The sequence below is a fragment of the Schistocerca americana genome, chromosome 3 (genome assembly GCF_021461395.2).
Source record: "Schistocerca americana isolate TAMUIC-IGC-003095 chromosome 3, iqSchAmer2.1, whole genome shotgun sequence".
NCBI classification, from domain to species: domain Eukaryota; kingdom Metazoa; phylum Arthropoda; class Insecta; order Orthoptera; family Acrididae; genus Schistocerca; species Schistocerca americana.
This window is the reverse complement of record NC_060121.1, coordinates 885,151,963-885,178,378: the sequence shown is the minus strand read 5'-3', so window position 1 is coordinate 885,178,378 and position 26,416 is coordinate 885,151,963. Positions and strand designations below refer to the sequence as shown.

At 43.0% G+C, this 26,416-nt stretch overlaps 1 protein-coding gene across 1 annotated transcript in view; it reads right to left on the bottom strand.

Annotated features, from left to right (window-relative positions):
• Window positions 1-26,416, bottom strand: part of LOC124606465 — a 68,238-nt gene that overhangs the window by 36,638 nt on the left and 5,184 nt on the right. Inside the window, exon 2 of the mRNA XM_047138447.1 lies at window positions 25,266-25,344. Within this exon, the coding sequence (XP_046994403.1) occupies window positions 25,266-25,344 (79 nt within the window). The remainder of the gene's footprint in view (window positions 1-25,265; window positions 25,345-26,416) is intronic.

The window sequence follows — 26,416 nt, the reverse complement described above, 5'->3', positions numbered from 1 at the left end:
ATTTAGTTTCAAAAAGACGATCCCCCACCTGGGGACCTCCCCTTGAAAGCATCTAGTGAATCCAAAGCTACATGTGGCGTTCCCTTACGAACTATGGTAGGCCTTTACTATTCTTCATCTGTACAAATGATTTGGGGGAGATTTCTTAAGTGGCAATAAAAAAAGGGTGTAGGGAAGGCGAACTAAAGGCTGTGTTTTATTGGTAAAAGACTTAAGGGGGCTAGGACGTCAAACGGGCCGACTTGGAGCAGGAGAGGCATCTCAAGACATTTTAATTTCCAGTGTCTATACTTTTGCAAATAAATTCATAAAACTTTGTTAGCATCACCAGGAAGGATTCAGAATTCACACCCATTGCAGTGGAAGTTCGAAAACGTAACAAAATAAATTTTTTTACCTGCGAAATTTCATCATTTTTTCACTTACTACTGGCTGCATTTGTTGCTATAGGTACACTTTTCTTCATAAGTTAGAGAGATTCTTCGATGAATTTTGCACAGCATACAAACCATACTTACAGGTGTATCAAACTCTAGAATTTATTTAATTTATGAAGAAACCAATGAGCTGTTATATTTGAAACTTTATGTTTAGAAAAAACCCAAATTTTCTAGTTAATTACCACAATTTTTACCACAGTTTTTAACAGATTTGTAAAATTCTAGAGTTTCATACACCTTTAAGTATGGTTTGTATGCTGTGCAAAATTCATCGAAGAATGTCTCTTACTTATGAAGAAAAGTGTACCTATAGCAACAAATGCTGCCATTAGTAAGTGAAAAAAATGATGAAATTTTACATGTAAAAAACATTATTTTATTATTTTTTCGAACTTCCACTGCTGTGAGTGTAAATTCAGAATCGCTCCTGCTCATGCTGACAAAGTTTTATGAATTTATTTGTAAAAGTATAGACAGTGGAAATTAAAATGTCCTGTGATGCCTCTCCTGCTCCAAGTCGGCCCGTTTGACGTCCTACCCCCTTTAAGCCCTTAAGGCTCTAACAAGTCCACTGGATAATCTGCTTACACTACGCTTGCCGGTCCTCTTCTGGTCTATTGGTGCACAATGTAACGAACTGACTGCTTGTTGAGCTCTGGTAGGTCAGTAGGTCAGCTGCTGGGGGGAAATGCAAAATAAACTGTTCTACATATCGGCATTTCTCTCAGCTTACTCTTCAGGACAAGCAAGACACTGGCTGAAGACTGTAGCAGTGATCACGTAGCATAATGTTTAAAACTAGCCAAAGGAGATCTGTAACAATTACGAGCAGCTGTCCCGCGGCTCATAGGGATGTGATCAGTAGCTGTCGATGAGCGACCAGGGTGCTGACGTAGAGCATGTGGTCCGAGGCAGCACAGGGTGCGAAGATGCAGACACGAGCAGAGGATTGGGATTTTTCCGATCCAGCCTGAACGTGTTTGTTCATCACATGGTGTTTGTGGCAGAATTATACCAACCGGAAGTGCCACTGGTTGTAAAGTGAAGTAAATGTCTCTTCACGGTGACAAGGAACAATATAAATTTTATTGTTGCCCGTTCCACTTACAGCAATTTAAGTTGTCGTCTTAGGTTCCTGCCTAACCACACACTCGAACATTGCTAGACATTTGGAAATAAACAACCAAATACACTACTGGCCATCAAAATTGCTACACCACCAAGACGACGTGCTACAGACGCGAAATTTAACCGACAGGAAGAAGATGCTGTGATATCCAAATGATTAGCTTTTGAGAGCATTCATACAAGGTTGGCGCCGGTGGCGACACATACAACTTGCTCACATGAGGAATGTTTCCAACCGATTTCTCATACACAAACAGCAGTTGACCGGCGTTGCCTGGTGAAACGTTGTTGTGATGCCTCGTGTAAGAAGGAGAAATGCGTACCATCACGTTTCCGACTTTGATAAAGGTCGCATTGTAGCCTATCGCGATTGCTGTTTATCGTATCGCGACATTGCTGCTCGCGTTAGTCGAGATCCAATGACTGTTAGCAGAATATGGAATCGATGGGGTCAGGAGGGTAATACGGTACGCCGTGCTGGATGCCAACGGCTTCGTATCACTAGCAGTCGACATAACAGGCATCTTATCCGCATGGCTGTAACGGATTGTGCAGCCATGTCTCGACCCCTGAGTCAACAAATGGGGACGTTTGCAAGATAACAACCATCTGCACGAACAGTTCGATGACGTTTGCAGCAGCATGGACTATCAGCTCGGAGACCATGGCTGCGGTTACCCTGACGCTGCATCAGAGACAGGAGCGCCTGTGATGGTGTACTCAACGACGAACCTGGTGCACGAATAGCAAAATGTCATTTTTTCGGATGAATCCAGGTTCTGTTTACAGCATCATGATGGCCGCATCCGTGTTTGGCGACATCGCGGTGAACGCACATTGGAAGCTTGTATTCGCCATCGCCATACTGACGTATCACTCGGCGTGATGGTATGGGGTGCCATTGGTTACACGTCTCGGTCACCCTTTGTTCGCGTTAACGACACTTTGAACAGTGGACGTTACATTTCAGATGTGTTACGACCCGTGGCTCTACCCTTCATCCGATCCCTGCGAAACCCTACATTTCAGCAGGATAGTGCACGCCGCATGTTGCAGGTCCTGTACGGGCCTTTCTGGATACAGAAAATGTTCGACTGCTGCCGTGGCCCACACATTCTCCAGATCTTTCACCAATTGTAAACGTCTGGTCGATGGTGGCCGAGCAACTGGCTCGTCACAATACGCCAGTCACTACTTTTGATGAACTGTGGTATCGTGTTGAAGCAGCATGGGCGGCTGTACCTGTACACGCCAGCCAAGCTCTGTTTGACTCAATGCCCAGGCCAGAGGTGGTTGTTCTGGGTACTGATTTGTCAGGATCTATGCACCCAAATTGCGTGAAAATGTAATCACCTGTCAGTTCTAGTATATTAGTCCAATGAATATCCGTTTATCATCTGCATTTCTTCTTGGTGCAGCAATTTTAATGGCAAATAGTGTATTTATTCCATCCTTCGTTTTCTAATCAAACAGAAATGTAGATAACACTGAATATAGCAAAAAATACTTTTATTAGATTCATGGGAACGCCCCAGAATGTGCGAAAACGCTAAGTAGTATCTCTTGATGGCTTATATTGTTGATGATTCGTTAACTGACATTCAATTATAAGTGACGTGTTTGGGGCAAATCTTCAAACCGCCCTTGCCTGGAAATGGCGAGTTATAATACAAAACAGCAACCCACGAACCTACTATGCTGTCATAGTAGGAGGAGAGGTGATACTCCTACGTGGCGCGTCCCAGGTGGCGGATAGGGAAGTCCTCACCGGTTTACTGGCGGACTTGAGTGAAATAAATTAGCTCTCGCGGACCAAACACACCCTCTGCGGTTAACAACCGGAGTTGTAAATCGGAGCTTGCTCCAACTAAGGTTGACAACCTTCGACAGTCAAAAATGGAAAGGTCTTTTAGGAAAAAAATTCCACCGTCCTGCTCAAAAAGGCAGGAAAAGGCTACATCGGATTCGGTGAGTAGTCAACTAGAAGACAGCAACGAATCGGAGCGTTTGCAACCATCCAAATGCACACTAAAACACAAAAAGAAGATTAAACATAAGCAAATAAATTATATAGCAACACACAACATAAACTCACTACTTCAGACCGGAAAACTCAAGGAGCTCACAGATGAACTAAATAAACAAAAAATTTTAATAACAGGGATCCAAGAAATGAGAAACACCACAGAGGACCCATTCGAATCACAAGGATACAGAATTTATAATGGGAAACCAGGACCGAGGGCAATGAAACAATGTCCCCAGTTTGGAACAGGGTTTTTAGTAAACATAAAAATAATAGATTCAGTAACGGATTTCCAAGCAGTATCACCAAGAATTGCGACTCTAAACTTTAAAACAATGAATAAAACCTGTACAATAATAAATGCTCATGCCCCAACAAATGAAAAAAAATTGTCTAACAAAAACAAAGGAAGAAGTAGATAAATTTTGGGACCTTCTAGAACAAACTGTAAACAGAGTAAATAAAAAGAATGTAAAAGTCTTATTGGGAGATTTCAATGCTCAGTTGGGAAAAGAAAGGAAATATAAAGATATAATTGGAAAATGGAGTCCACATAAATTTACAAACAAAAACGGTCAAAGACTTGTAGAACTCTGCAGAGAACACAACCTTATATCTAAATCAACATACTTTAAGAGGAAGCCAAGTAAACTTAAAACATGGAAACATCCAGACTGGAGGAAGGGCGAGTGGCAGCTAGACCATGTCTGTATGGACAAAAGTTTTCATAAGGAGATCCACAATGTTAAAGTACTGAGAGGAGCAGACACAGGCTCACCATTATATGGTTAAAATTAAAATCAAATTCACGCCGTTAAAGAAGAGGACCGGAAAAACTAGTAAAATAAAAAGGAGGTTTGACCCACATCAGCTAATTAAAAATAATAAGTACCAACAAATAACACAAACCATCAAATTAACAGATGATCTAGAACAACTAGTGCCTAATCTTAAAAAAGAAGCAGAGAGTCTAGCTCCCTTGAATCCACGAAGGAAACATGCATGGTGGACATCAGAATGTGACAAATTCCATGAAGATAGACACCAAGCATGGTTAAAGTTTCAAACACATAAAACTGAAGAAAATGCCATCAACCTAAAAAATGAAAGAAAAAAATTCACTCAAAATATTAGAAGAATCAAGAGAGGATTTCATAAAGATATTATAAAGTCTATAGAAGGTAATTATCATAAAACCAACTCCAGGAACTACTACAAAATCTTTGGGAAACAACTACAACAGTATGAGGCCCCTACACTAATACTGAAAGATGAAGATGGAAGAATGACACACAGTAACAAGGAAAATGCAGAAATCATGGCAAAAGCATTTTACAAACTTCTGAATTGCGAGGAACCCAAAGAACCTTTACAAATCAACATAAATACCCCAATAAAAACCAAACCTAACAAACTAGACCCTCCAACTTTCCAAGAAGTAGAAGAAATTCTTAAAGAACAAAAAAATTATAAGGCATGTGGAAAAGATCAGGTTTTTATTTAAATGTGGAAATATGCAAGTGACACAGTCAAGACCTCCTTACACATGGCTCTAACAAAAATTTGGGTAACAGAACAATTTCCCAAACATTGGACCACAGCTATCATCCACCCACTACACAAAAAGGGAGATAAGAGCAACCCAGACAACTACAGAGGCATTTCTCTCCTAGATTGCACATATAAAATTCTATCCAAGATCCTATATGAAAGAATCAAGGAGCAATTAGAACAGGAGTTAGGGGAATATTAGGGAGGTTTCAGACCATGGAGAAGCTGTGCAGAGCAGATAATTAGTTTAAAATTGATTATGGCATACTACAAGAAACGGAACAAACCTCTGGCAATAACATTTGTAGATTTTAAGAAGGCATATGACTGTCTCCACAGACCGTCAGTATTAAAAATTTTAAGAAATCTAGGACTCCATCCAAAACTAATTAAAATAATACAACTCACTCTAACCAACACCAAATCAAAAGTGAAGTTTAGAGGAGAAATTTCGGAACCATTCCTCATAAAAACAGGCTTAAGACAAGGTGACTGCCTATCACCATTACTTTTCAACTGTGCACGGGAATACATAATGAGAGAATGGTACAAGGACAATCCAAAGAGGATAAGAATTGGAAGTGCACAAGATGATATTAGCTTAAACTGCTTGGGATTCGATGATGATCTTGCTCTCCTAGCCAACACCGTTCAAGAAGCCAGGCAACAAGCGAAATCACTACAAGAAATAGCAGAGAAAGTAGGCCTTAGAATATCATTTGAAAAAACGGAGATTATTATAACTGATCCACCACTTGCAAACAAAATTACAATAGGAGAACAGGAAATCAAAATTGTTGATAAATTTAAATATTTAGGCGAAATAATAACATACAATCTAAATGAGAAGCCATCATGGCAAAACAGAATTAAAAAAATGAACTATGCAAATTACATTACCAAAACTACATACAACAAAAAAAAACTATCTATAGATGCAAAATTAAAACACTATAAAACAGTTACACAACCAGAAATAACATATGCAGCTGAAACTATCTTCAAAACAACTAATACAGCAGAAATTGACAGAATACTAAAAATAGAAAGAAGAATAATTAGGACATGTATAAATAAACAGTATAAAATAAAAATGGACATTGGAGAATAGCATCAAATGAAACAGTATATAAGAAAATAGAAACAGTCATGAGCACAATCAGGAAGAAACGCATCTCATTCTTTGGACATCTGATGAGAACTCCAGAAAACAGAATTAGTAAAAAAATAATACAAAAATTGTGGAATAGCAAGAGCGACATTAAATGGATCACGGAAATTAAGGAAGATATAAAAGAACTTCAAATTACAGTAGATGACCTAAAAAACAAGACAGAGAAAACCAGAATACTGCAAGACCCGCAAACCCGACTACAAATGAAAATCAATAAAAGGAGTACTGGAAGAGTTGTCTCAGATGAAGAAAGAAAGAAAATATCTGAAAGAATGAAGAAATATTGGGCAGACAGAAGAGCAAAACACCTCTCATATAAGAAAAGCCTCTAATAATTATATTACCTAAATATATTAAGTTATTATCGAACCAAATTGTATCCATGTGTAACAACTTGTTTAGAACTTTGTATTTTTGACTACAGTGGTCCAATGAAGGCCATAAAATCAATAATAATAATAACAAAACAGCAAAATACGCCATGAACAACACGACATCTCCGCATCATGTTAAAGATAGTACCAGTAAGGGGTAGTAGTTTCTGACCCCAAACAGAGGTGGCATAATTCTGCCGTTAACGTATACTCTAGTGTACTTTTAGGGGAGTGGAAAGAAGGAGACACAAATGAAATGAGTATGTGACACTGTTGGTCGGGAAGCCCCATCCGGGAAAGTTCGGTCGCCAGGTTGCAGGTCTTATTTCAGGTGATGCCACATTGACCAGCTGGCTTATCGGTGATGATGATGTTGAGAAAGACACAACGCCCAGTCCACAGGTGGAGGAAATCTCCGACCCAGCCGGGAATCGAGCCCAGGCCTGCTGCATGGTAAACAAACACGTTACCACTCAGCTAACCAGGCGGAGTTAACAAATTGTAATATTCTACGATAAGTACATAACTCGCCTTACAGACAAGCCACGTGAAAACTAGATACACCAAATGAGGCACGACGATGAGTCGACGTCGATGGAAGTTTAACTTCGTTTCAAATGGCTCTGAGCGCTATGGGACTTAACTTCTGAGGTCATCAGTCCCCTAGAACTTAGAACTACTTAAACCTAACTAACCTAAGGACATCACAAACATCCATACCCGAGGCAGGATTCGAGCCTGCGACCGTCGCGGTCGCGCGGTTCCAGACTGTAGCGCCTAGAACCGATGGTTTCTAAGCATAACAATTTAAAAATAACTGATGTTCTTCATTATCACAAATTACAAAATTTATAACAAATGAACCAAACACACAAATACGATACATCATATGAAAGCTGATGATGTCAAAAATCATGAGAACGTGTTCGTTTCAGAACCGTCAAAAAGCACAAACAATTATAAATATTTTATTTTATTTATATGCAAATTATGACATAACTACCATTTCTCCACGTACGAAGGTAGTATGAATTCAGCATGAGTGCCCCAGACCCTTATCCAATAAATATAAATATAAATTTAACCAATGACAGTCTGATGATTTAAGATCTAGTTGTAGTTTTTAACTTACATTATAGAGCTGGATGTGGCAAGGCATTCATGCGTCTCGAAATAAAGTACAAATATTTTATGATGTAGTCACACTAAACAGTATTTTAGGTAAAACTATTAAATCTTTTGTGTAAGTGACTGAAAGTAGCATTGAGGCTGCCACGGAGAATTGTGGTAACAGAACTGGCCATCGGCCATGCTATGTCGACATATAGGGCACAATAACTGATATGTGCAAGTGAGTTGTGAAGCGATAACTGCTGAGCAGAGCAGTAAAATGCCTTGCACAGTAAAGAGTGATGCAGCAAGAGGGCTGCTGCCATCACGCTCGAGAGAGTCTCTTTGTTATGGGCGATGTGACTAGACACCAGGTTTTAGAGAACGAAATAGATAGCAAGGGAGCAAAAATGAGGCCGAATTTGAGGGGAGGACGTCGTTTGATTTCATCGCCGAGCAGCCGCACCACGATGCCAGAGCACTGCTGGAATACGAGACGACTGGGCAACGCCAGAAGCATCTTCCAGTTCGAGACCAGAATGTGTCTGCCACCGCACTGGGTCCTTAGATGGACTCGGTGCCACAGCCCAACCAGCTTGTTGTTCGTGCCTGCTGCCACTGCCACTGAGTCCCAGGAGGGAATCGGCATCACTACGCCAGCCACCGTCTGCTGCCTGTCCCATGGGTGTGTATCGAGACCTGTGCACAGCTGCCTCTGCCACCGTGGAGCAAAGGGCAGCAGGGCCACTGTCTGGCGTGTCGCTCCACCAGGAAACGCTGTTGTCACAACTGACTTGGCCTCATCTTCATTGCCAGGACAGAGTCCTGATAAAGCATCGCCGGGTGCCATCCTAGCAGCTGATGCCTGCTGAACCATGCAGAACTCATGAGGATGGGCATGCCCGCCTCATGTAGAATTGAAGACATACACTACTGGCCATTAAAATTGCTACACCACCAAGATGACGCGCTACAGACGCGAAATTTAACCGACAGGAAGAAGATGCTGTGATATCCAAATGATTAGCTTTTGAGAGCATTCATACAAGGTTGGCGCCGGTGCCGACACCTACAACGTGCTGACATGAGGAAAGTTTCCAACCGATTTCTCATACACAAACAGCAGTTGACGGGCGTTGGCTGGTGAAACGTTGTTGTGATGTCTCGTGTAAGGAGGAGAAATGCGTACCATCACGTTTCCGACTTTGATAAAAGTCGGATAGTAGCCTATCGCGATTGCGGTTTATCGTATCGCAACATTGCTGCTCACGTTGGTCGAGATCCAATGACTGTTAGCAGAATATGGAATCGATGGGTTCAGGAGGGTAATACGGAACACCATGCTGGATCCCAACGGCCTCGTATCAATAGCAGTCGAGATGACAGACATCTTATCCGCATGGCTGTAACGGATCGTGCAGCCACGTCTCGATCCCTGAGTCAACAAATGGGGACGTTTGCAAGACAACAACCATCTGCACGAACAGTTCGACGACGTTTGCAGCAGCATGGACTATCAGCTCGGAGACCATGGCTGCGGTTACCCTCGACGCTGCATCACAAACAGGAGCGCCTGTGATGGTGAACTCAACGACGAACCTGGGTGCACGAATGGCAAAAAGTCATTTTTTCGGATGAATCCAGTTCTGTTTACAGCATCACGATGGTCGCATCCGTGTTTGGCGACATCGCGGTGAACTCACATTGGAAGCGTGTATTCGTCATCGACATACTGGCGTATCACCCCGCGTGATGGTACGGAGTGGCATTGGTTACACGTCTCGGTCACCTCTTGTTCGCACTGACGGCACTTTGATCAGTGGACGTTACATTTCAGATGTGTTACGACCCGTTGCTCTACCCTTTATTCGATCCCTGCGAAACCCTACATTTCAGCAGGATAACGCACGACCGTATGTTGCACGTCCTGTACGGGCCTTTCTGGATACAGAAAATGTTCGACTGCTGCCCTGGCCAGCACATTCTCCAGATCTCTCACCAATTGGAAACGTCTGGTCAATGGTGGCCGAGGAACTGGCTCGTCACAATACGCCAGTCACCACTCTTGATGAACTGTGGTATCATGTTGAAGCTGCATGGGCATCTGTACCTGTACACGCCATCCAAGCTCTGTTTGACTCCCAATTGAAAACGTCTGGTCAATGGTGGCCGAGGAACTGGCTCGTCACAATACGCCAGTCACCACTCTTGATGAACTGTGGTATCATGTTGAAGCTGCATGGGCATCTGTACCTGTACACGCCATCCAAGCTCTGTTTGACTCAATTCTCGGGCCTATCAAGCCCGATATTACGGCCAGAGGTGGATGTTCTGGGTACTGATTTCTCAGGATCCATTCACTGAAATTCCGTGAAAATATAATCACATGTCAGTTCTAGTATAATATATTTGTACAATGAGTACCCGTTTATCATCTGCATTTCTTCTTGGTGTAGTAATTTTAATGGCCATTAGTGTATGTTTATATGGGTTCAGCTATTGTTTACAACTGAATGGTAGTCATTTTGTAAATGCATGTCTTGAATTCAGTAACAGTTATAAAGATAACCGAAAAGAAAGCTTGAGCCTCCATCCTCAGAATGGAGAGAACTGCTCTTATAATGTTGAAAAATCCAAAACATACAGAATGGAGCTTGGTGAGAGGGCCTCCACTTATGCAATTCTGGCCCCTTGGTCCTTGCTACTTGTCGGTCAAATACATTCAGAAAAGCACAGTCGCTATGGAAAACGAGTACTAGAACAGATCGGCACACACTACTATTGAAGTTTCTAGCTGCTACAGAGAGACTCCCAGAGATTCGCTGCGCTCCCTCCAGCTATAGGTGGACGACTCGGTAAGGCAGTCAGTGAAGACAGAATGTGGGTGCGTCCTGTCTCCAACCCTCGGCTAGGTTCTCCTCTCTCTGAGTGGCGGCTTATACAGCTTTCCTACCTGATCCTTTGTCTCGTTTACGTTCCTTTCTATTCTGTGTTCTCATAAATTTAATAGTGTGCTGAAAGTTATCAACACGTTGAAGCGGTTTTTTGCAACTTAACCTACAGTTAACTTTGCATGGCGATTATACCGTAATAAGGTGAAGTAGATGGCACTATTTCAGGACACAGGGTCGACTTGTCTTTTTCAGGAGGTATCCTGGCAAAGAAACTACGCAATGTTTTCCTATACGGCTGGTATCTCTCCGCCCAAGACCTTAAGAAATGGATCCAGTGCGCTGAACTCGTCTGTTCTGACTCTGTTCCCTTTGCGTGACCTGCTGTATTGGACAGTGAAAACTGGTCACTAAATAAACACATGAAAAACACCATTTCAGGCTCTAAAGTTGTTACCTTCACAATGGTACCACTTTAAAATTGTAATAGGCCTTATACTTTGATTTACCTACTTCGGAAATTAACAGATTATAACTTTGATTAGAAACTTTAATCAGTTGCAGAGTAATAAGCTATGTACCAGGCAAGATCGGCGGAAGAATAGTGGGGCAAAGGGGGATAAGTGCATTTTGTTAGGCCAGGTTGCATACATTCAAGGGCAAACTTGACTGATTTCAACAAAGCCCCTCACTCCTCTCTCTCCCCCTCCATCTCTCCTCCCCCTCGACGATACAAGCATATTTTTTTATATCAAATTAATTGACTAATTCATTAAATTAATCAATTAATTAGCACCTTGCCCTGTGGTAAATCCCCCACTCACCCTTCCCTCCCCCATCTGGAAATTGGCGCGAAAAGGACTCAGTCTGTGCAGGAGAGAAAGGATCTCATGACAGGAAATTCAAATCAATTACGTAGAAGAGGATATACAGGTTATTTATAAAATTAAATTTGCAGTAGTTTGATCTCTCTTTTATTTGGTGGGAAAAGCTCATCATTCTCTGCTGTTTGCTTATAAAGTACATCAAGAAGAAGTAATTAAATAGATTGCTTTTTTTCTGCTCATGCAACGAATACCGTCACCTAATCGATGTCAACATAACTCACTGAAAGTAATTACACTGTTCAAAATCTTTCGATCCCTTGTTCACACTGATCGCAGAGCAGACGTGCCGACCAGTACATTGGGCGCCCACGCACCAGCTGCCTCAGTATTACCATGCACATGGCGCCAGCTGGTGCAGTGCACAGACCAGAAGTCGTGCTAATCCTCAAAAAAAGCGTCAGGTCACAGCAACCCTTTGCATGGCTGTGCCGACAGGTAAGAGGTGGTAGGAAACACTGGCTTTCCACATCACATCAGACATGATGTTCTGCCCTGATTATAGTCCTACAGATTGGTGGTGGGAATAACATATAGCGAAAAAACCGTAGCCTAACAAGGATGCCACAAACAGACTCTATAAAACACACATCCACTAACAGCTCCAAGTAAATGCATGACGCTAGAAAAAAAAAAAATCCTTTACCACACTTTGCTGGGACCATCGCGGCAACACATCTGCTTCCCAGTGTCCAAAGCGTTGTGCCCAAACTCGCAGACAACTAGTGAGCGATCCCAGCGCCCCCCAGCGACATTAGGGGGAACTACTGACTGGTGATCACATAACAAAGAGTGACATGATCTATCCCCACGTCTACAGACAGACAAAAGCAAATCAAGTAATTAAATTTCAAGAAAACTTGCCATATATCTGAAGTCTTGTATGCAGAGACATTTGAGAACACAAGCACACTCCTCCACGTGTTGCCTGTAACCTGCACGGTCACAAAGGCAGCCAAACACATACTGAGCAGTAGTTCGTTATTCACTCACCTAGAGAGCACCTCGGGTATTGCCATCTGGACAGTCCAGTGACCCCAGAGCAAAAGTCGGCACCCTTTTTATATCTGAAACGTGGGAAAACACTTCCACTCTCTCTCTATTGGTTACATTCTGTTTGTGCATGCATGAATCAACCTGTCCAGATATTTCGACCATGGTCTCCCCGAATGTTTGGTACCTGCCAAATTAATGAGCGGAGCTTGAGTCTATATAAACCCTACCCCTTTCATCCCCAACCTTATTCTGATATCGTTTGCCGGTGTCTCAGATCGCCTTCTTGCTTGTGTGCATAATACTAGCTTTTATTTGAAAAAATGAAGCATGGTAATAGCTGCCGTGGCAATGCCATTTATGGCAAATCCCCGAGGCAGTGAGAATTACGTGATAAGCAGATATTGTGGTAATAAATACATTTGGTCATATTGTTACAGCATATATCCACCAAGTTGTGGATGAAATGTATGCTGAGATACATCGACAGTAGCAGCAACAACAACAACAACCGCATCTACATCTACATCTACATTTATACTCCGCAAGCCACCCAACGGTGTGTGGCGGAGGGCACTTTACGTGCCTCTGTCGTTACCTCCCTTTCCTGTTCCAGTCGCGTATGGTTCGCGGGAAGGACGACTGCCTGAAAGCCTCCGTGCGCGCTCTAATCTCTCTAATTTTACATTCGTGATCTCCTCGGGAGGTATAAGTAGGGGGAAGCAATATATTCGATACCTCATCCAGAAACGCACCATCTCGAAACCTGGCGAGCAAGCTACACCGCGATGCAGAGCGCCTCTCTTGCAGAATCTGCCACTTGAGTTTATTAAACATCTCCGTAACGCTATCACGGTTACCAAATAACCCTGTGACGAAACTCACCACTCTTCTATGGATCTTCTCTATCTCCTCCGTCAAACCGATCTGGTACGGATCCCACACTGATGAGCAATACTCAAGTATAGGTCGAACGAGTGTTTTGTAAGCCACCTCCTTTGTTGATGGACTACATTTTCTAAGCACTCTCCCAATGAATCTCAACCTAGTACCCGCCTTACCAACAATTAATTTTATATGATCATTCCACTTCAAATCGTTCCGCACGTATACTCCCAGATATTTTACAGAAGTAACTGCTACCAGTGTCTGTTCCGCTATCATATAATCATACAATAAAGGATCCTTCTTTCTATGTATTCGCAATACATTACATTTGTCTATGTTAAGGGTCAGTTGCCACTCCCTGCACCAAGTGCCTATCTGCTGCAGATCTTCCTGCATTTCGCTACAATTTTCTAATGCTGCAACTTCTCTGTATACTACAGCATCATCCGCGAAAAGCCGCATGGGACTTCCGACACTATCTACTAGGTCATTTATATATATTGTGAAAAGCAATGGTCCCATAACACTCCCCTGTGGCACGCCAGAGGTTACTTTAACGTCTGTAGACGTCTCTCCACTGATAACAACATGCTGTGTTCTGTTTGCTAAAAACTCTTCAATCCAGCCACACAGCTGGTCTGATATTCCGTAGGCTCTTACTTTGTTTATCAGGCGACAGTGCGGAACTGTATCGAACGCCTTCCGGAAGTCCAGAAAAATAGCATCTACCTGGGAGTCTGTATCTAATATTTTCTGGGTCTCATGAACAAATAAAGCGAGTTGGGTCTCACACGATCGCTGTTTCCGGAATCCATGTTGATTCCTACATAGTAGATTCTGGGTTTCCAAAAACGACATGATACTCGAGCAAAAAACATGTTCTAAAATTCTACAACAGATCGACGTCAGAGATATAGGTCTATAGTTTTGCGCATCTGCTCGACGACCCTTCTTGAAGACTGGGACTACCTGTGCTCTTTTCCACTCATTTGGAACCTTTCGTTCCTCTAGAGACTTGCGGTACACGGCTATTAGAAGGGGGGCAAGTTCTTTCGCGTACTCTGTGTAGAATCGAATTGGTATCCCGTCAGGTCCAGTGGACTTTCCTCTGTTGAGTGATTCCAGTTGGTTTTCTATTCCTTGGACACTTATTTCGATATCAGCCATTTTTTCGTTTGTGCGAGGATTTAGAGAGGGAACTGCAGTGCGGTCTTCCTCTGTGAAACAGCTTTGGAAAAAGGTGTTTAGTATTTCAGCTTTACGCGTGTCATCCTCTGTTTCAATGCCATCATCATCCCGGAGTGTCTGGATATGCTGTTTCGAGCCACTTACTGATTTAACGTAAGACCAGAAGTTCCTAGGATTTTCTGTTAGGTCGGTACATAGAATTTTACTTTCGAATTCACTGAACGCTTCACGCATAGCCCTTCTTACGCTAACTTTGACATCGTTTAGCTTCTGTTTGTCTGAGAGGTTTTGGCTGCGTTTGAACTTAGAGTGAAGCTCTCTTTGCTTTCGCAGTAGTTTCCTAACTTTGTTGTTGTACCACGGTGAGTTTTTCCCGTCCCTCACAGTTTTACTCGGCACGTACCTGTCTAAAACGCATTTTACGATTGCCTTGAACTTTTTCCGTAAACACTCAACACTGTCAATGTCGGAACAGAAATTTTCGCTTTGATCTCTTAGGTAGTCTGAAATCTGCTTTCTATTACTCTTTCTAAACAGATAAACCTTCCTCCCCTTTTTATATTCCTACTAACTTCCATATTCAGGGATGCTGCAACGGCCTTATGATCACTGATTCCCTGTTCTGTACACACTGAGTCGAAAAGTACGGGTCTGTTTGTTATCAGTAGGTCCAAGATGTTATCTCCACGAGTCGGTTCTCTGTTTAATTGCTCGAGGTAATTTTCGGATAGTGCTCTCAGTATAATGTCACTCGATGCTCTGTCCCTACCACCCGTCCTAAACATCTGAGTGTTCCAGTCTATATCTGGTAAATTGAAATCTCCACCTAAGACTATAACATGCTGAGAAAATTTATGTGAAACGTATTCCAAATTTTCTCTCAGTTGTTCTGCCACTAATGCTGCTGAGACGGGAGGTCGGTAAAAGGAGCCAATTATTAACCTAGCTCGGTTGTTGAGTGTAACCTCCACGCATAATAATTCACAGGAAGTATCCACTTCTACTTCACTACAGGATAAACTACTACTAACAGAGACAAACACGCCACCACCGGTTGCATGCAATCTATCCTTTCTAAACACCGTCTGTGCCTTTGTAAAAATTTCGGCAGAATTTATCTCTGGCTACAGCCAGCGTTCTGCACCTATAACGATTTCAGCTTCGGTGCTTTCTATCAGCGGTTGAAGTTCCGGTACTTTACCAACGCAGCTTCGACAGTTTACAATTACAATACCGATTGCCGCTTGGTCCCCGCATGTCCTGACTTTGCCCTGCACCCGTTGAGGCTGTTGGCCTTTCTGTACTTGCCCAAGGCCATCTAACCTAAAAAACTGCCCAGCCCACGCCACACAACCCCTGCTACCCGTGTAGCCGCTTGTTGCGTGTAGTGGACTCCTGACCTATCCAGCGGAACCCGAAACCCCACCACCCTATGGCGCAAGTCGAGGAATCTGCAGCCCACGCTGTCGCAGAACCGTCTCAGCCTCTGATACAGACCCTCCACTCGGCTCTGTACCAAAGGTCATCAGTCAGTCCTGTCGACGATGCTGCAGATGGTGAGCTCTGCTTTCATCCCGCTAGCGAGACTGGCAGTCTCCACCAAATCAGATAGCCGCCGGAAACCAGAGAGGATTTCCTCGGATCCATAGCGACACACATCATTGGTGCCGACATGAGCGACCACCTGCAGATGGGTGCACCCTGTACCCTTCATGGCATCCGGAAGGACCCTTTCCACATCTGGAATGCCTCCCCCCGATATGCACACGGAGTGCACATTGGTTTTCTTCCCCTCTCTTGCTGCCATATCCCTAAGGGGCCCCATTACGCGCCTGACGTTGGAGCTCCCAACTACCAGTAAGCCCACCCTCTGCGACCGCCCGGATCTTGCAGACTGAGGGGCAACCTCTGGAACAGGACAAGCAGCCATGTCAGGCCGAAGATCAGTATCAGCCTGAGACAGAGCCTGAAACCGGTTCGTCAGACAAACTGGAGAGGCCTTCCGTTCAGCCCTCCGGAATGTCTTTCGCCCCCTGCCACACCTTGAGACGACCTCCCACTCTACCACAGGTGAGGGATCAGCCTCAATGCGGGCAGTATCCCGGGCAACCACAGTCGTAGTCCGATCGGGGGATGCGTGGGACGAGCTGGCCGTCCCCGACAAACCCCCATCCGGAACCCCACAGTGATGCCCATCGGCAACAGCCTCAAGCTGTGTGACCGAAGCCAACACTGCCTGAAGCTGGGAGCGAAGGGATGCCAACTCAGCCTGCATCCGAACACAGCAGTTGCAGTCCCTATCCATGCTAAAAACTGTTGTGCAAAGAACGTCTGAACTGATCTACAGAGAGCGCAAACAAATCGACACAAAATTTAAACGGTTATTAAAATACAAGATTGCCTAGTAAATGCAGTAATGCTGCTACTTGCGCACTGCTGACACACTGCTCGGCGGCGGAAGGAGACTACGCGATTTTACACTATTCAAGTACTAAAACGCGATGCTACAACTCTCAAATACTATAATACGCCCGAAATTTATGAATTAGACAATGCAAGTACCAGAAACACGCGAAGAACTTAAGAATTAAACTATGTAACAAATGACTGAGCTAGGAGTATATGACTTGCTGCTGCAGCTGCTTATCCAACGGCGGCAGAGAGCACACTGACTGTGACCAACCGACACTGGCCGTTCAAAACTAAAACAGAAGACAATCGACTACGCGAATTTACACTATTCATGTACTAAAACGCGATGCTACAACTCTCAAATACTATAATACGCCAGAAATTTATGAATTAGACAATGCAAGTACCAAAAACACGCAAAGAAATTAAGAATTAAACTATGTAACAAATGAGTGAGCTAGGAGTATACGACTTGCTGCTGCAGCTGCTTATCCAACGGCGGCAGGGAGCACACATAAGCATCATAAGTAGTATATACGTTTTTCTTTGTATACATAATATGCTGGTGTTATTCAGTGGTCAGTCAGTCCTTGCTGTTGTATATGATTTCGAAAACCAATATCAATAACTGTAACTTTTTTACCAAGAATTTCATAGTATTGAATACACGTCGTCTTATTGTTTCAGTATATGACCAACATATAATTGGTGAGCTGGCCGCTGAAAGCCAGCAATAGCAGAAGCATGAACACTGTAAGTAGTACGTACATTTTCGTTCTTCGCACTACTGTGTATACATAATATGTTTCTGTTTGACAAAAACTTCATCATGTATGTAATATGGCGCGTATTCTTTGTTGTAGACCATTTCCTGGAAGATGGAGACGAACAGGGAGGCGTATGTGCCGAGAATAAGCAAGAGTCATCGCAGATCTCCTGTAAGTGGATATTCTAAAAAAAAAATTTCTCGTACTTTTTCTTGTGTGTATATGCTTTTATTATTTAAAAAAATAATATATGGTTTTAGGTGATATAACTGAGATGGGCAGATGGCTCTTCTCCAATTCAGGTGAGGACGAAACACTACAGTGGGTGGAGGAGACAGAGAGAGACCTTCATCAGTGTGAAGTTGTGTTGAATGACCTGAGGGAAATGTCATGGGACCAGAGCGAAATAAGTAATTTATATACATGTGCTCACTCTGTTGGAAAACAATAATAATAAGCAGTATTCTAACTTTTCTTGCAGCAGCAGCAGCTGACGATTTCAAGAACATAGTACTGAATTTTCGTTATTCTATCTCTCCAGCACCACCACCCACGCAATACGACGTGGTGCAGGTACCTGGGTGGTGGAGCCTGCTTTGCCAAAGCGAGGTCTGGTGAGATATGCCTTGGTGGCAAGGGATGCCACTAGTCACTGTGCAAGAAGCCATGGACTCTGCCACCGCCCCCACTGCCGTCCCCCAGCACCATTCTGGAGTTCATAGGCCACTCTCCCTCCAGCAAGTAGATCAGGGCAGCAGCACCAGCCAGCCTCCTCCTCCACCTTCTCGTCCTCGTCGATCTCGCAAGATACGGATCATGCCCCACAATACCTCACAATACCTCACTGACTGCATTATCCGTTAGTAGTAGTATTATTAGTAATAGAGATGAAATGAAAATCGTGTGGCTAGGGCCTCCCATTGGGTAGGCCAGTCGCCTGGTGCAAATCTTTGTAGTTGACGCCACTTCAGCGACTTGCGTGTTGATGAGGATGAAATGATGATGAACACAACATAACACCCAGTCCCTGAGCGGAGAAAATCTCTGACCCAGCCATGAAAAGAACCCAGGCTCCTCGCATGGCATTCTGCCATGCTGACCACTCAGCTATGGAGGCGGACAGTAATAGAGATGATCCTCTGACTAGCTACAGTTCCTTCTCCCATCCTTTAGCGAAGGACATCAGATCAGTGACACCATTACTGATCATGTGAAAAGCGACAGTTCCTTCTCCTATCCTTTTGTGAAGGACATCAGATCAGTGACACCATATGCAATGGTGATTGCAGGCGTCTTTGAGAAGCGAATCTCGTTCACAAGGATCGAGAATACCGTGACCCTACTGGATTTCTAAGAGCATGCTTTCCTGTCATAAAAATGTAGCTCCTCAAGGTAGTCAGTGATCGGTGGTATCCCGCCATTAAATGCGGCGCGGTGCTGTGCATCGAATTTTCACCCCCCCACCCCCCCTCAAAGAAGCGTCATAGTTTGAAGACACAAGTCTTAATTATCTTTGGGGGGATAATGGCTTGATAACATGGAGCATATCAATCACCAAGTGGTTTCGTGGGTCCACCTTTAGTGTTACACTGGCCCAGTTTTCCGAGATGGAAGTTAGACTGTCAGCTAAAGCAATCAGCCAAATACTAGACCTGGACATCCATACACATGCCTATGATCCACTAAATGGAGTGTCCAGCTATATCGAGCTGCCTAAAGATATAGCCAATAAGAGAGCATGCATTACTGTGTAAAATGAAAAGAATCAGGCTTGTTTTGCTTGGTGAACCCTGGTTTTAAAAGAAATATTAAACAGAATCCAGAGCACACATCCTTATATGGTAGATACCTTGACATTTGTAAGTGCTATAAATTTGATGGTATCTAATTTCCTATGAAAGTCCTGGGCATACCTAAATCTGAGGCTCCAAATCCTAGAAAATCGATTAATGTTTATGGACTGAAGAAATGCAGTCAGATGAGCAGAACAGCATATAGTCGTCGGCCACCGCCCTTTCCCAAAATTTGCCAATGAGCGTAAGATGCAAGTAAACATGCTTTTATTCTCCGACGAAAAAAAAGGAGAAAGGCAATTATCATTATGCTTGGATCAAAGACATGTCCCGTCTTCTCACCTCCCAGATTGGTAAACATAAGGGCAAAGAGCATATTAGCTTAAGGTGCCTCAGTGCCTCCTCCTCAAACAAGTCATTAGCAAAGCATCTGGTAAATTGCGGTTCCAAGGACCCAGTACTTGTTATCATGCCTACTGAGGAAACAAATTCATAAAGCTTGAAAATGCTCACTATCAGGAGTGATGCACATTTGTGGTGTACGCCACTCTCCTGTGGCCCGCTGTGGAGGTGACCCTACAGCCACACATACTACCTTTACAGCAAAACACGTACCACATGTAGCAATGTACCAAATTGTGTCATCCTATGATTCAAGCCTTAACCACTAAAAATCGTATGTCAGGGATAATCCTGCGGTTTGCCTGATCACTGAGTTCGAAAAACGTACTTTCATGGGAGGTTAATACGCATTACAGTGACAATGTTCCCATGGCCAAATCGAAGGAGAATGAAAATTTATACGATAACGTGTCTGACTGTCATATTTGTGGGCTGCCGCACGGCTCCTCCCGTCGGAGGTTCGAGTACTCCCCCAGGCATGGGTGTGTGTGTTGTCCTTAGCATAAGTTAGTTTAAGTTAGATTAAGTAGTGCGCAAGCTTAGGGACCGATGAGGTCAGCAGTTTGGCCCCATAAGACCTTACCACAAATTTCCAAATTTGTGGACTGCCGTTAGAGAGAAAAGCAGAAACTCCTCATATGTTCCACTGTCATCTTACGGGGAAGTTCCATGGCACAGCTCACAATATATACAATCTGAAGCACTAGTTATAGGTACATACCCATTTTCTTCCACAATTTAAGCGCGTATGACGCTCACTTTCTTGTTGAGCACTTGGCTGATTTCGGCATGGAGCAAAATCATGTGCTTAGGCAAAAGGAGGATGCCATTATTGATGAAGCTCTATTATCGAAATAAAAGTAATGCTGTAGCTACACTTCGAGAATATCGCCGGCTGAAAGGATTACGGAAGGCTCTGTCTCCACCTGCTGCGCGGAGCATGATGAAGAAGTCTGACTCTGGGGCGTTTCTCTGAGAAGGGACCGAGGACCGGTTACACCACAGGTGGTTAATGAAATCGCTGTTGCTATGGCAGACAACGCTGCACGCAATTCCCGATCGTCAGGCAGAGCGCGTGCCGTGTAACGACAGTAGAACATCCCGTGGTCCACTGTACGGAAAGTGCTTCGAACCATTCTCAAATAGTACCTGTACAAGATCCAGGTGCAGGAGTTTGCACCGCAGAATGCACAACGACGTGTTGACTTCACTCTCCACTTTTTCGCAAGGATTGAAGGTGATGAGGGCTGACTCTGCACCATCCTGCGGACAGGCAAAGCTCATTTTTCTCTGACGGATGAGGTTAACACACAGAATTGCCAAGTGTGGGGATCTTGACCTCCAGTCACTGTGCATGAAGTTTCTCTGAATGGTGAACTTGTCACCATATGGTGTGGCTTCATGTCTACATTCATCCGTGGCCCAATTTTTTTTGAACAGGTTGGCACCCAAGGACCAAAGACGTGCAGTGTGACTGGCCAGCATTACTGCGATATGCTTCGCCACCACGTCATAACAGCCCTACAGGAGAGAGATGCATTGCACTAAACAGTTTTCATGCAAGATGAGGCCCCACTGCACATTGCTCATGAAGTCCACCTGCTTCTCCGAAAGACATTTGGAAACGATCGAATTATCTGCCGATCGTTTCCAAATGCTTGGCCAGCACGATCACCTGATCTCACTCCCTGTGATTTCTGGCTGTGTAGCTATCTGAAGCACAGGGTGTACCAGGGGAACATTCACACATGTGCTGATCTGAAGCGCAGCATTATCAAGAGAGGTAGCCAGCATGCCTACGGACATGCTTTGTTCTGCTGTGTAAAATGCAATCCAGCGCTTTCAGACACTTCTGGGCATTGAGGGGCACCATATTGTGCCCGTTTGTAGCAGTAATGGTACCGGTATGTAATGATACGATGTACCGTAGCAGCACAATAAAAGTGTTTCAACTGAATTGATTGCTACGGTTGCAGGTTCGAATCCTGTCTCGGGCATGGATGTTTGTGATGTCCTTAGGTTAATTATGTTTAAGTAATTCTAAGTTCTAGGGGACTGATGACCTTAGAAGTTAAGTCCCGTAGTGCTCAGAGCCATTTTGAACTGAATTGATTCTGCATTATTTCTCTTCCGTATGTCCTTGACATTAATGCTACCAAGTTTCATACTCGTACTGTAATTAGTTTCTGTGTTGTAACGTGCTTGCGTCATGTGAACAGAATAGTTTTAAGTTTCACCTGCCACTAGCTGTCCAAGACTGATTGGTTTCTAAGTACACACACTCCATCAGAATTACTGTTCACCGTATGCTACTGGGACTGTGGAATTTAGTTGTAGTAGTAAAAAAAAAAAGTATTTCCATTTATATATCTGGAATAATTGTTAATATGAGGAGCACTGTGGGACACACACTTTGTTTACTGTGTGGCACAAGGCAGTAGGAAGATGTGGTTTCAGCATGATGGGGCCCCAGCGCACATTGTAGAACTAGTATGAGCAGTAATAAATAGCACTTTTGGCAAACGGTGGATCGGCGGAGAAGCACCTGTACGTTGGGACTGCAAGATTCCCGGACCTCACGCCATTACACTTATTTCTATGAGGCTATGAGGTGTAGTCTACTCCCGTTGACTTTTGAGGCGTAATTGGTTGAAGAATTCTTGCAGCAGCCACGCAAATACATAACACACCACACATTTTCCAGCGAATACAGACTCCCTGCTATATCGAAACCAGCTCTGCACTGAAGTGAACGATGCTCATTTTGAACATTTATTCGAATGCAGTGGTGATCATGACGATAAAGCAACAAAAAGCATTTAACACCATTTTGTTCTCAGTCACACACAATAATCTCCTGCATACACATTACTACAACATCATACGCTTCCAACACGTGGCTGCTCTGCAAAATACGTTAGTTTCTGCCTCTGTCATTATTCTGTTAGTTTGGTAACCGAATTTTTGAACGCTCGTTTACAGTATAAGGAAAAGGAGTGCTTGCAAAATCGAATCCTGTTGATCTCCCATTGTGATTCCACCCCAGTCATTAAAATTTTCTACTCTTCAACATTTTCTGAACTATGTAGCACAACTTTTTGCATTCTGTTTGTTAAGTATGGCTCAAACTAGCTGTGCATAAAACCATCAGTTCCATAAAATTTAAAAGTCACAGTGACCAAAAAATAAATAAATTAAGTCAGCACTCCGCAAACATACTCATAAATTTTTACAGAATTTGAAGAAAGTTTTTCACAGTTAATAGATTTTCAACTCATATTCCGCGCAATAATATTTTATGTGCACCTAACTGCGGCATGGGGAGGTAATATAGTAGACAATATCAGGTATGGGAACATTGCCTGGCTTGATTTTTTAGTTAGTTTTAAATAAGAGATATGCTTAGGGAAGTAAGAACACCGACAGTACAAAAAGGATGTAAGCTTGTTTCCCATGTTCAGCCATCTTGGTCTTAGTTTTCCACTTTCTCTCTCTTTTCTTTTCAAATAGTTTCAGGCAATGCTAGGATGGTTCTTACTGGTGGTTAACGTGTGATGCCTTCACTTTTCTTTATCAAAAACTGTAAAAAAAATAAATTGTTAAACATTGTGTTTGTCATTATTTTTTCAGTGTTATTTTTATTCTGGTATTTTATATTTCTATGGTTTATTGATGATTGACTGATTTGGCCTAGTAACATTAACCAAAACGGCCTTGCCATCCTGGTACTGTGAACGGCTGAAAGCAAGGAGAAAGTACAGCCGTAATTTTTCCCGAGGGCATGCAGCTTTACTGTATGGTACCCTCTTGGGTAAAATATTGCGGAGGTAAAATAGGCCCCCATTCAGATCTTTGGGAGAGGACTACTCAGGAGGACGTCGTTACCAGTAGAAAGAAAACTGGCGTTTTACGTATCAGAGCGTGGAATGTCACACCTCTTAATCGAGCAGTAAGTTAGAAAATTTAAAAAGGCAAATGGAAAGGTTAAACTTAGATATAGTGCGAATCAGTGAAGTTCGGTGGCAGGAGGAACAAGACTTATAAAGATTTGTGGGCATGAAAGGGATGCGGTGGTTGGGAAGGGAGTGCGAAAGGGCTGTAACCTATCTCCGATGCTGTTCAATCAGTATATTAAGGAAGCAGTAAAGGAAACAAAAGAAAAGTTTGGAGTAGGAATTGAAATCCATGGGGAACAAATAAAAACTTTAAGGTTCGCCGATGACTTTGTAATTCTGTCAGAGACAGCAAAGGACTTAGAAGAGCAGTTGAACGGAATGGACAGTGTCTTGAAAGGAGGATATAAGATGAACATCAACAAAAGAAAAACGAGGATAATGGAATGTAGTCGAATTAAATCGAGTGATGCTGAGAGTATTAGATTAGGAAATGAGACACTTAAAGTAGTGAAGGACTTTTGCTATTTGGGGAGCAAAATAACTGATGATGGTCGAAGTAGAGAGGATATAAAATGTAGAATGGCAATGGCAAGGAAAGCGTTTCTCAAGAAGAGAAATTTGTTAACATCGAGTATAGATTTAAGAGTCAGGAAGTCTTTTCTGAAAGTATTTGTATGGAGTGTAGCCATGTATGGAAGTGAAACATGAATGATAAATAGTTTAGACAAGAAGCACTCGAAATGTGGTGCTACAGAAGAATGCTGAAGATTAGATGGGTAGATGACGTACCTAACGAGGAGGTACTGAATAGGATTGGGGAGAAAAGGAATTTGTGGCACAACTTAACTCAGAGAAGGGATCGGTTGGTAGGACACATTCTGAGGCATCAAGGGATCACCAGTTTAGTACTGGAGGGAAGCGTGGAGGGTAAAAATTGTAGAGGGAGACCGAGGGATGAATACACTAAGCAGATTCAGAAGGATGTTGGTTGCAGTAGTTACTTAGAGATGAAGAAGCTTGCACAGGATAGAGTAGCATGGAGAGCTGCATCAAACCAGTCTCTGGACTGAAGACCACAATAAGAAAATGGTTTATTATTCTGTTTTGTTTTCTTTATACAACTTCTGTGCATATTATGACCTATTGTCTTAAATGTTACAAACTAAGCAACAACAGCGTAATTCGGTGCTGAGGCACAGGCCTACAGAAGTTGGGTGCCTGCAGGCTACAGGTATCTAAAAATTTGCTTTGGAAAGAAGATCCAGTAGCAAAATGTCACTAAATGCACAGTTTAAAAGCACATAGTAGAGAACTCTATCTAAAAGCGAAACGCAGAAATTGGACTCACCTACGTTATAATCGATGCAGTACAGCTGATGCACCCATGGGTTCGTCAACTCCGTCAAACAAATGATGATGGATGAGGACTGCAAAACAAAGCATGTAAACACCTCACAAGAGGTATAGCAGCACGTTTATGGCAAACTAATACACCAAAAACACAATCGGACATCTGCATGTAAGAGTATGAGCAATTTCACGTTAATAAAACAACATATAAGGCATTACATTTGATATCTCATAATTCATCTTCATATCTTCTTCTTTGAGGATAAGGATATATAACAGTTCTGTAGGTTAATTACAAAGCAGCGCGTGAGTCACACGATACATCTGCTAGATTTTTTACGAATTAGCGAAACTTTTTTAAGCTGTTTGGCAGTTGTTGATCTTCGTGTTTGTAGCAAATTTGTTGTAACTTTCTAAGAGCTCCAACATCAGCATCTGCCTTGAGTGACAGGTGTTACATGCTTCTTACAAACTGATAAGCAGAACGTTATAAGTGATAAAATACTTTAAACTGTTAAGAAGAACATCGTGATACATTTTTTAAATAAATACAATAAATATCATAATTTAAACATAGTTGCACGTACACTTCAGATTAGCGAATTTTATTACATAATCCACATCTCTTTTGAAGAAATACGCAATCGGAAAAGGCCGTGAAGGCCCAATGGTACCGACTGACCGCCGTGTCATCCTCAGAATATAAGCGTTAGTGGAAGCAGATATGGTGGGGGTATGTTGTCAGAACACCATTCTCCCGGTCGTTGTCAATTTTCGCGACTGGAACCGCTACTTCCCGGTCAAGTAGCTCCTCAATTGGTTTCACAAGAGCTGAGTGCATTTCGCTTGCCAACAGTGCTCGGCAGACCAGACGGTCACCCATCCAAGAGCTAGCCTAATACGGTAGTGCTTAAGTTTAGTGATCTGATGGGAACTGGCGTTACTACTTGGCCTTTTGAAGAAACAGTCCATAAGAAATTTGTTATTGAGATATAAGACCGTCATATTGAGGAAGATTTTGAGACTGTACGCATCTCATGCAAAAGATTATACAATATCCCTAATGGAGCTCTGCAAATGGAGAAGCATACCGTGACACGATTGCGACTTTTTTTAGCCTCACAACAAGAATAGTCGAGCAGAGACACT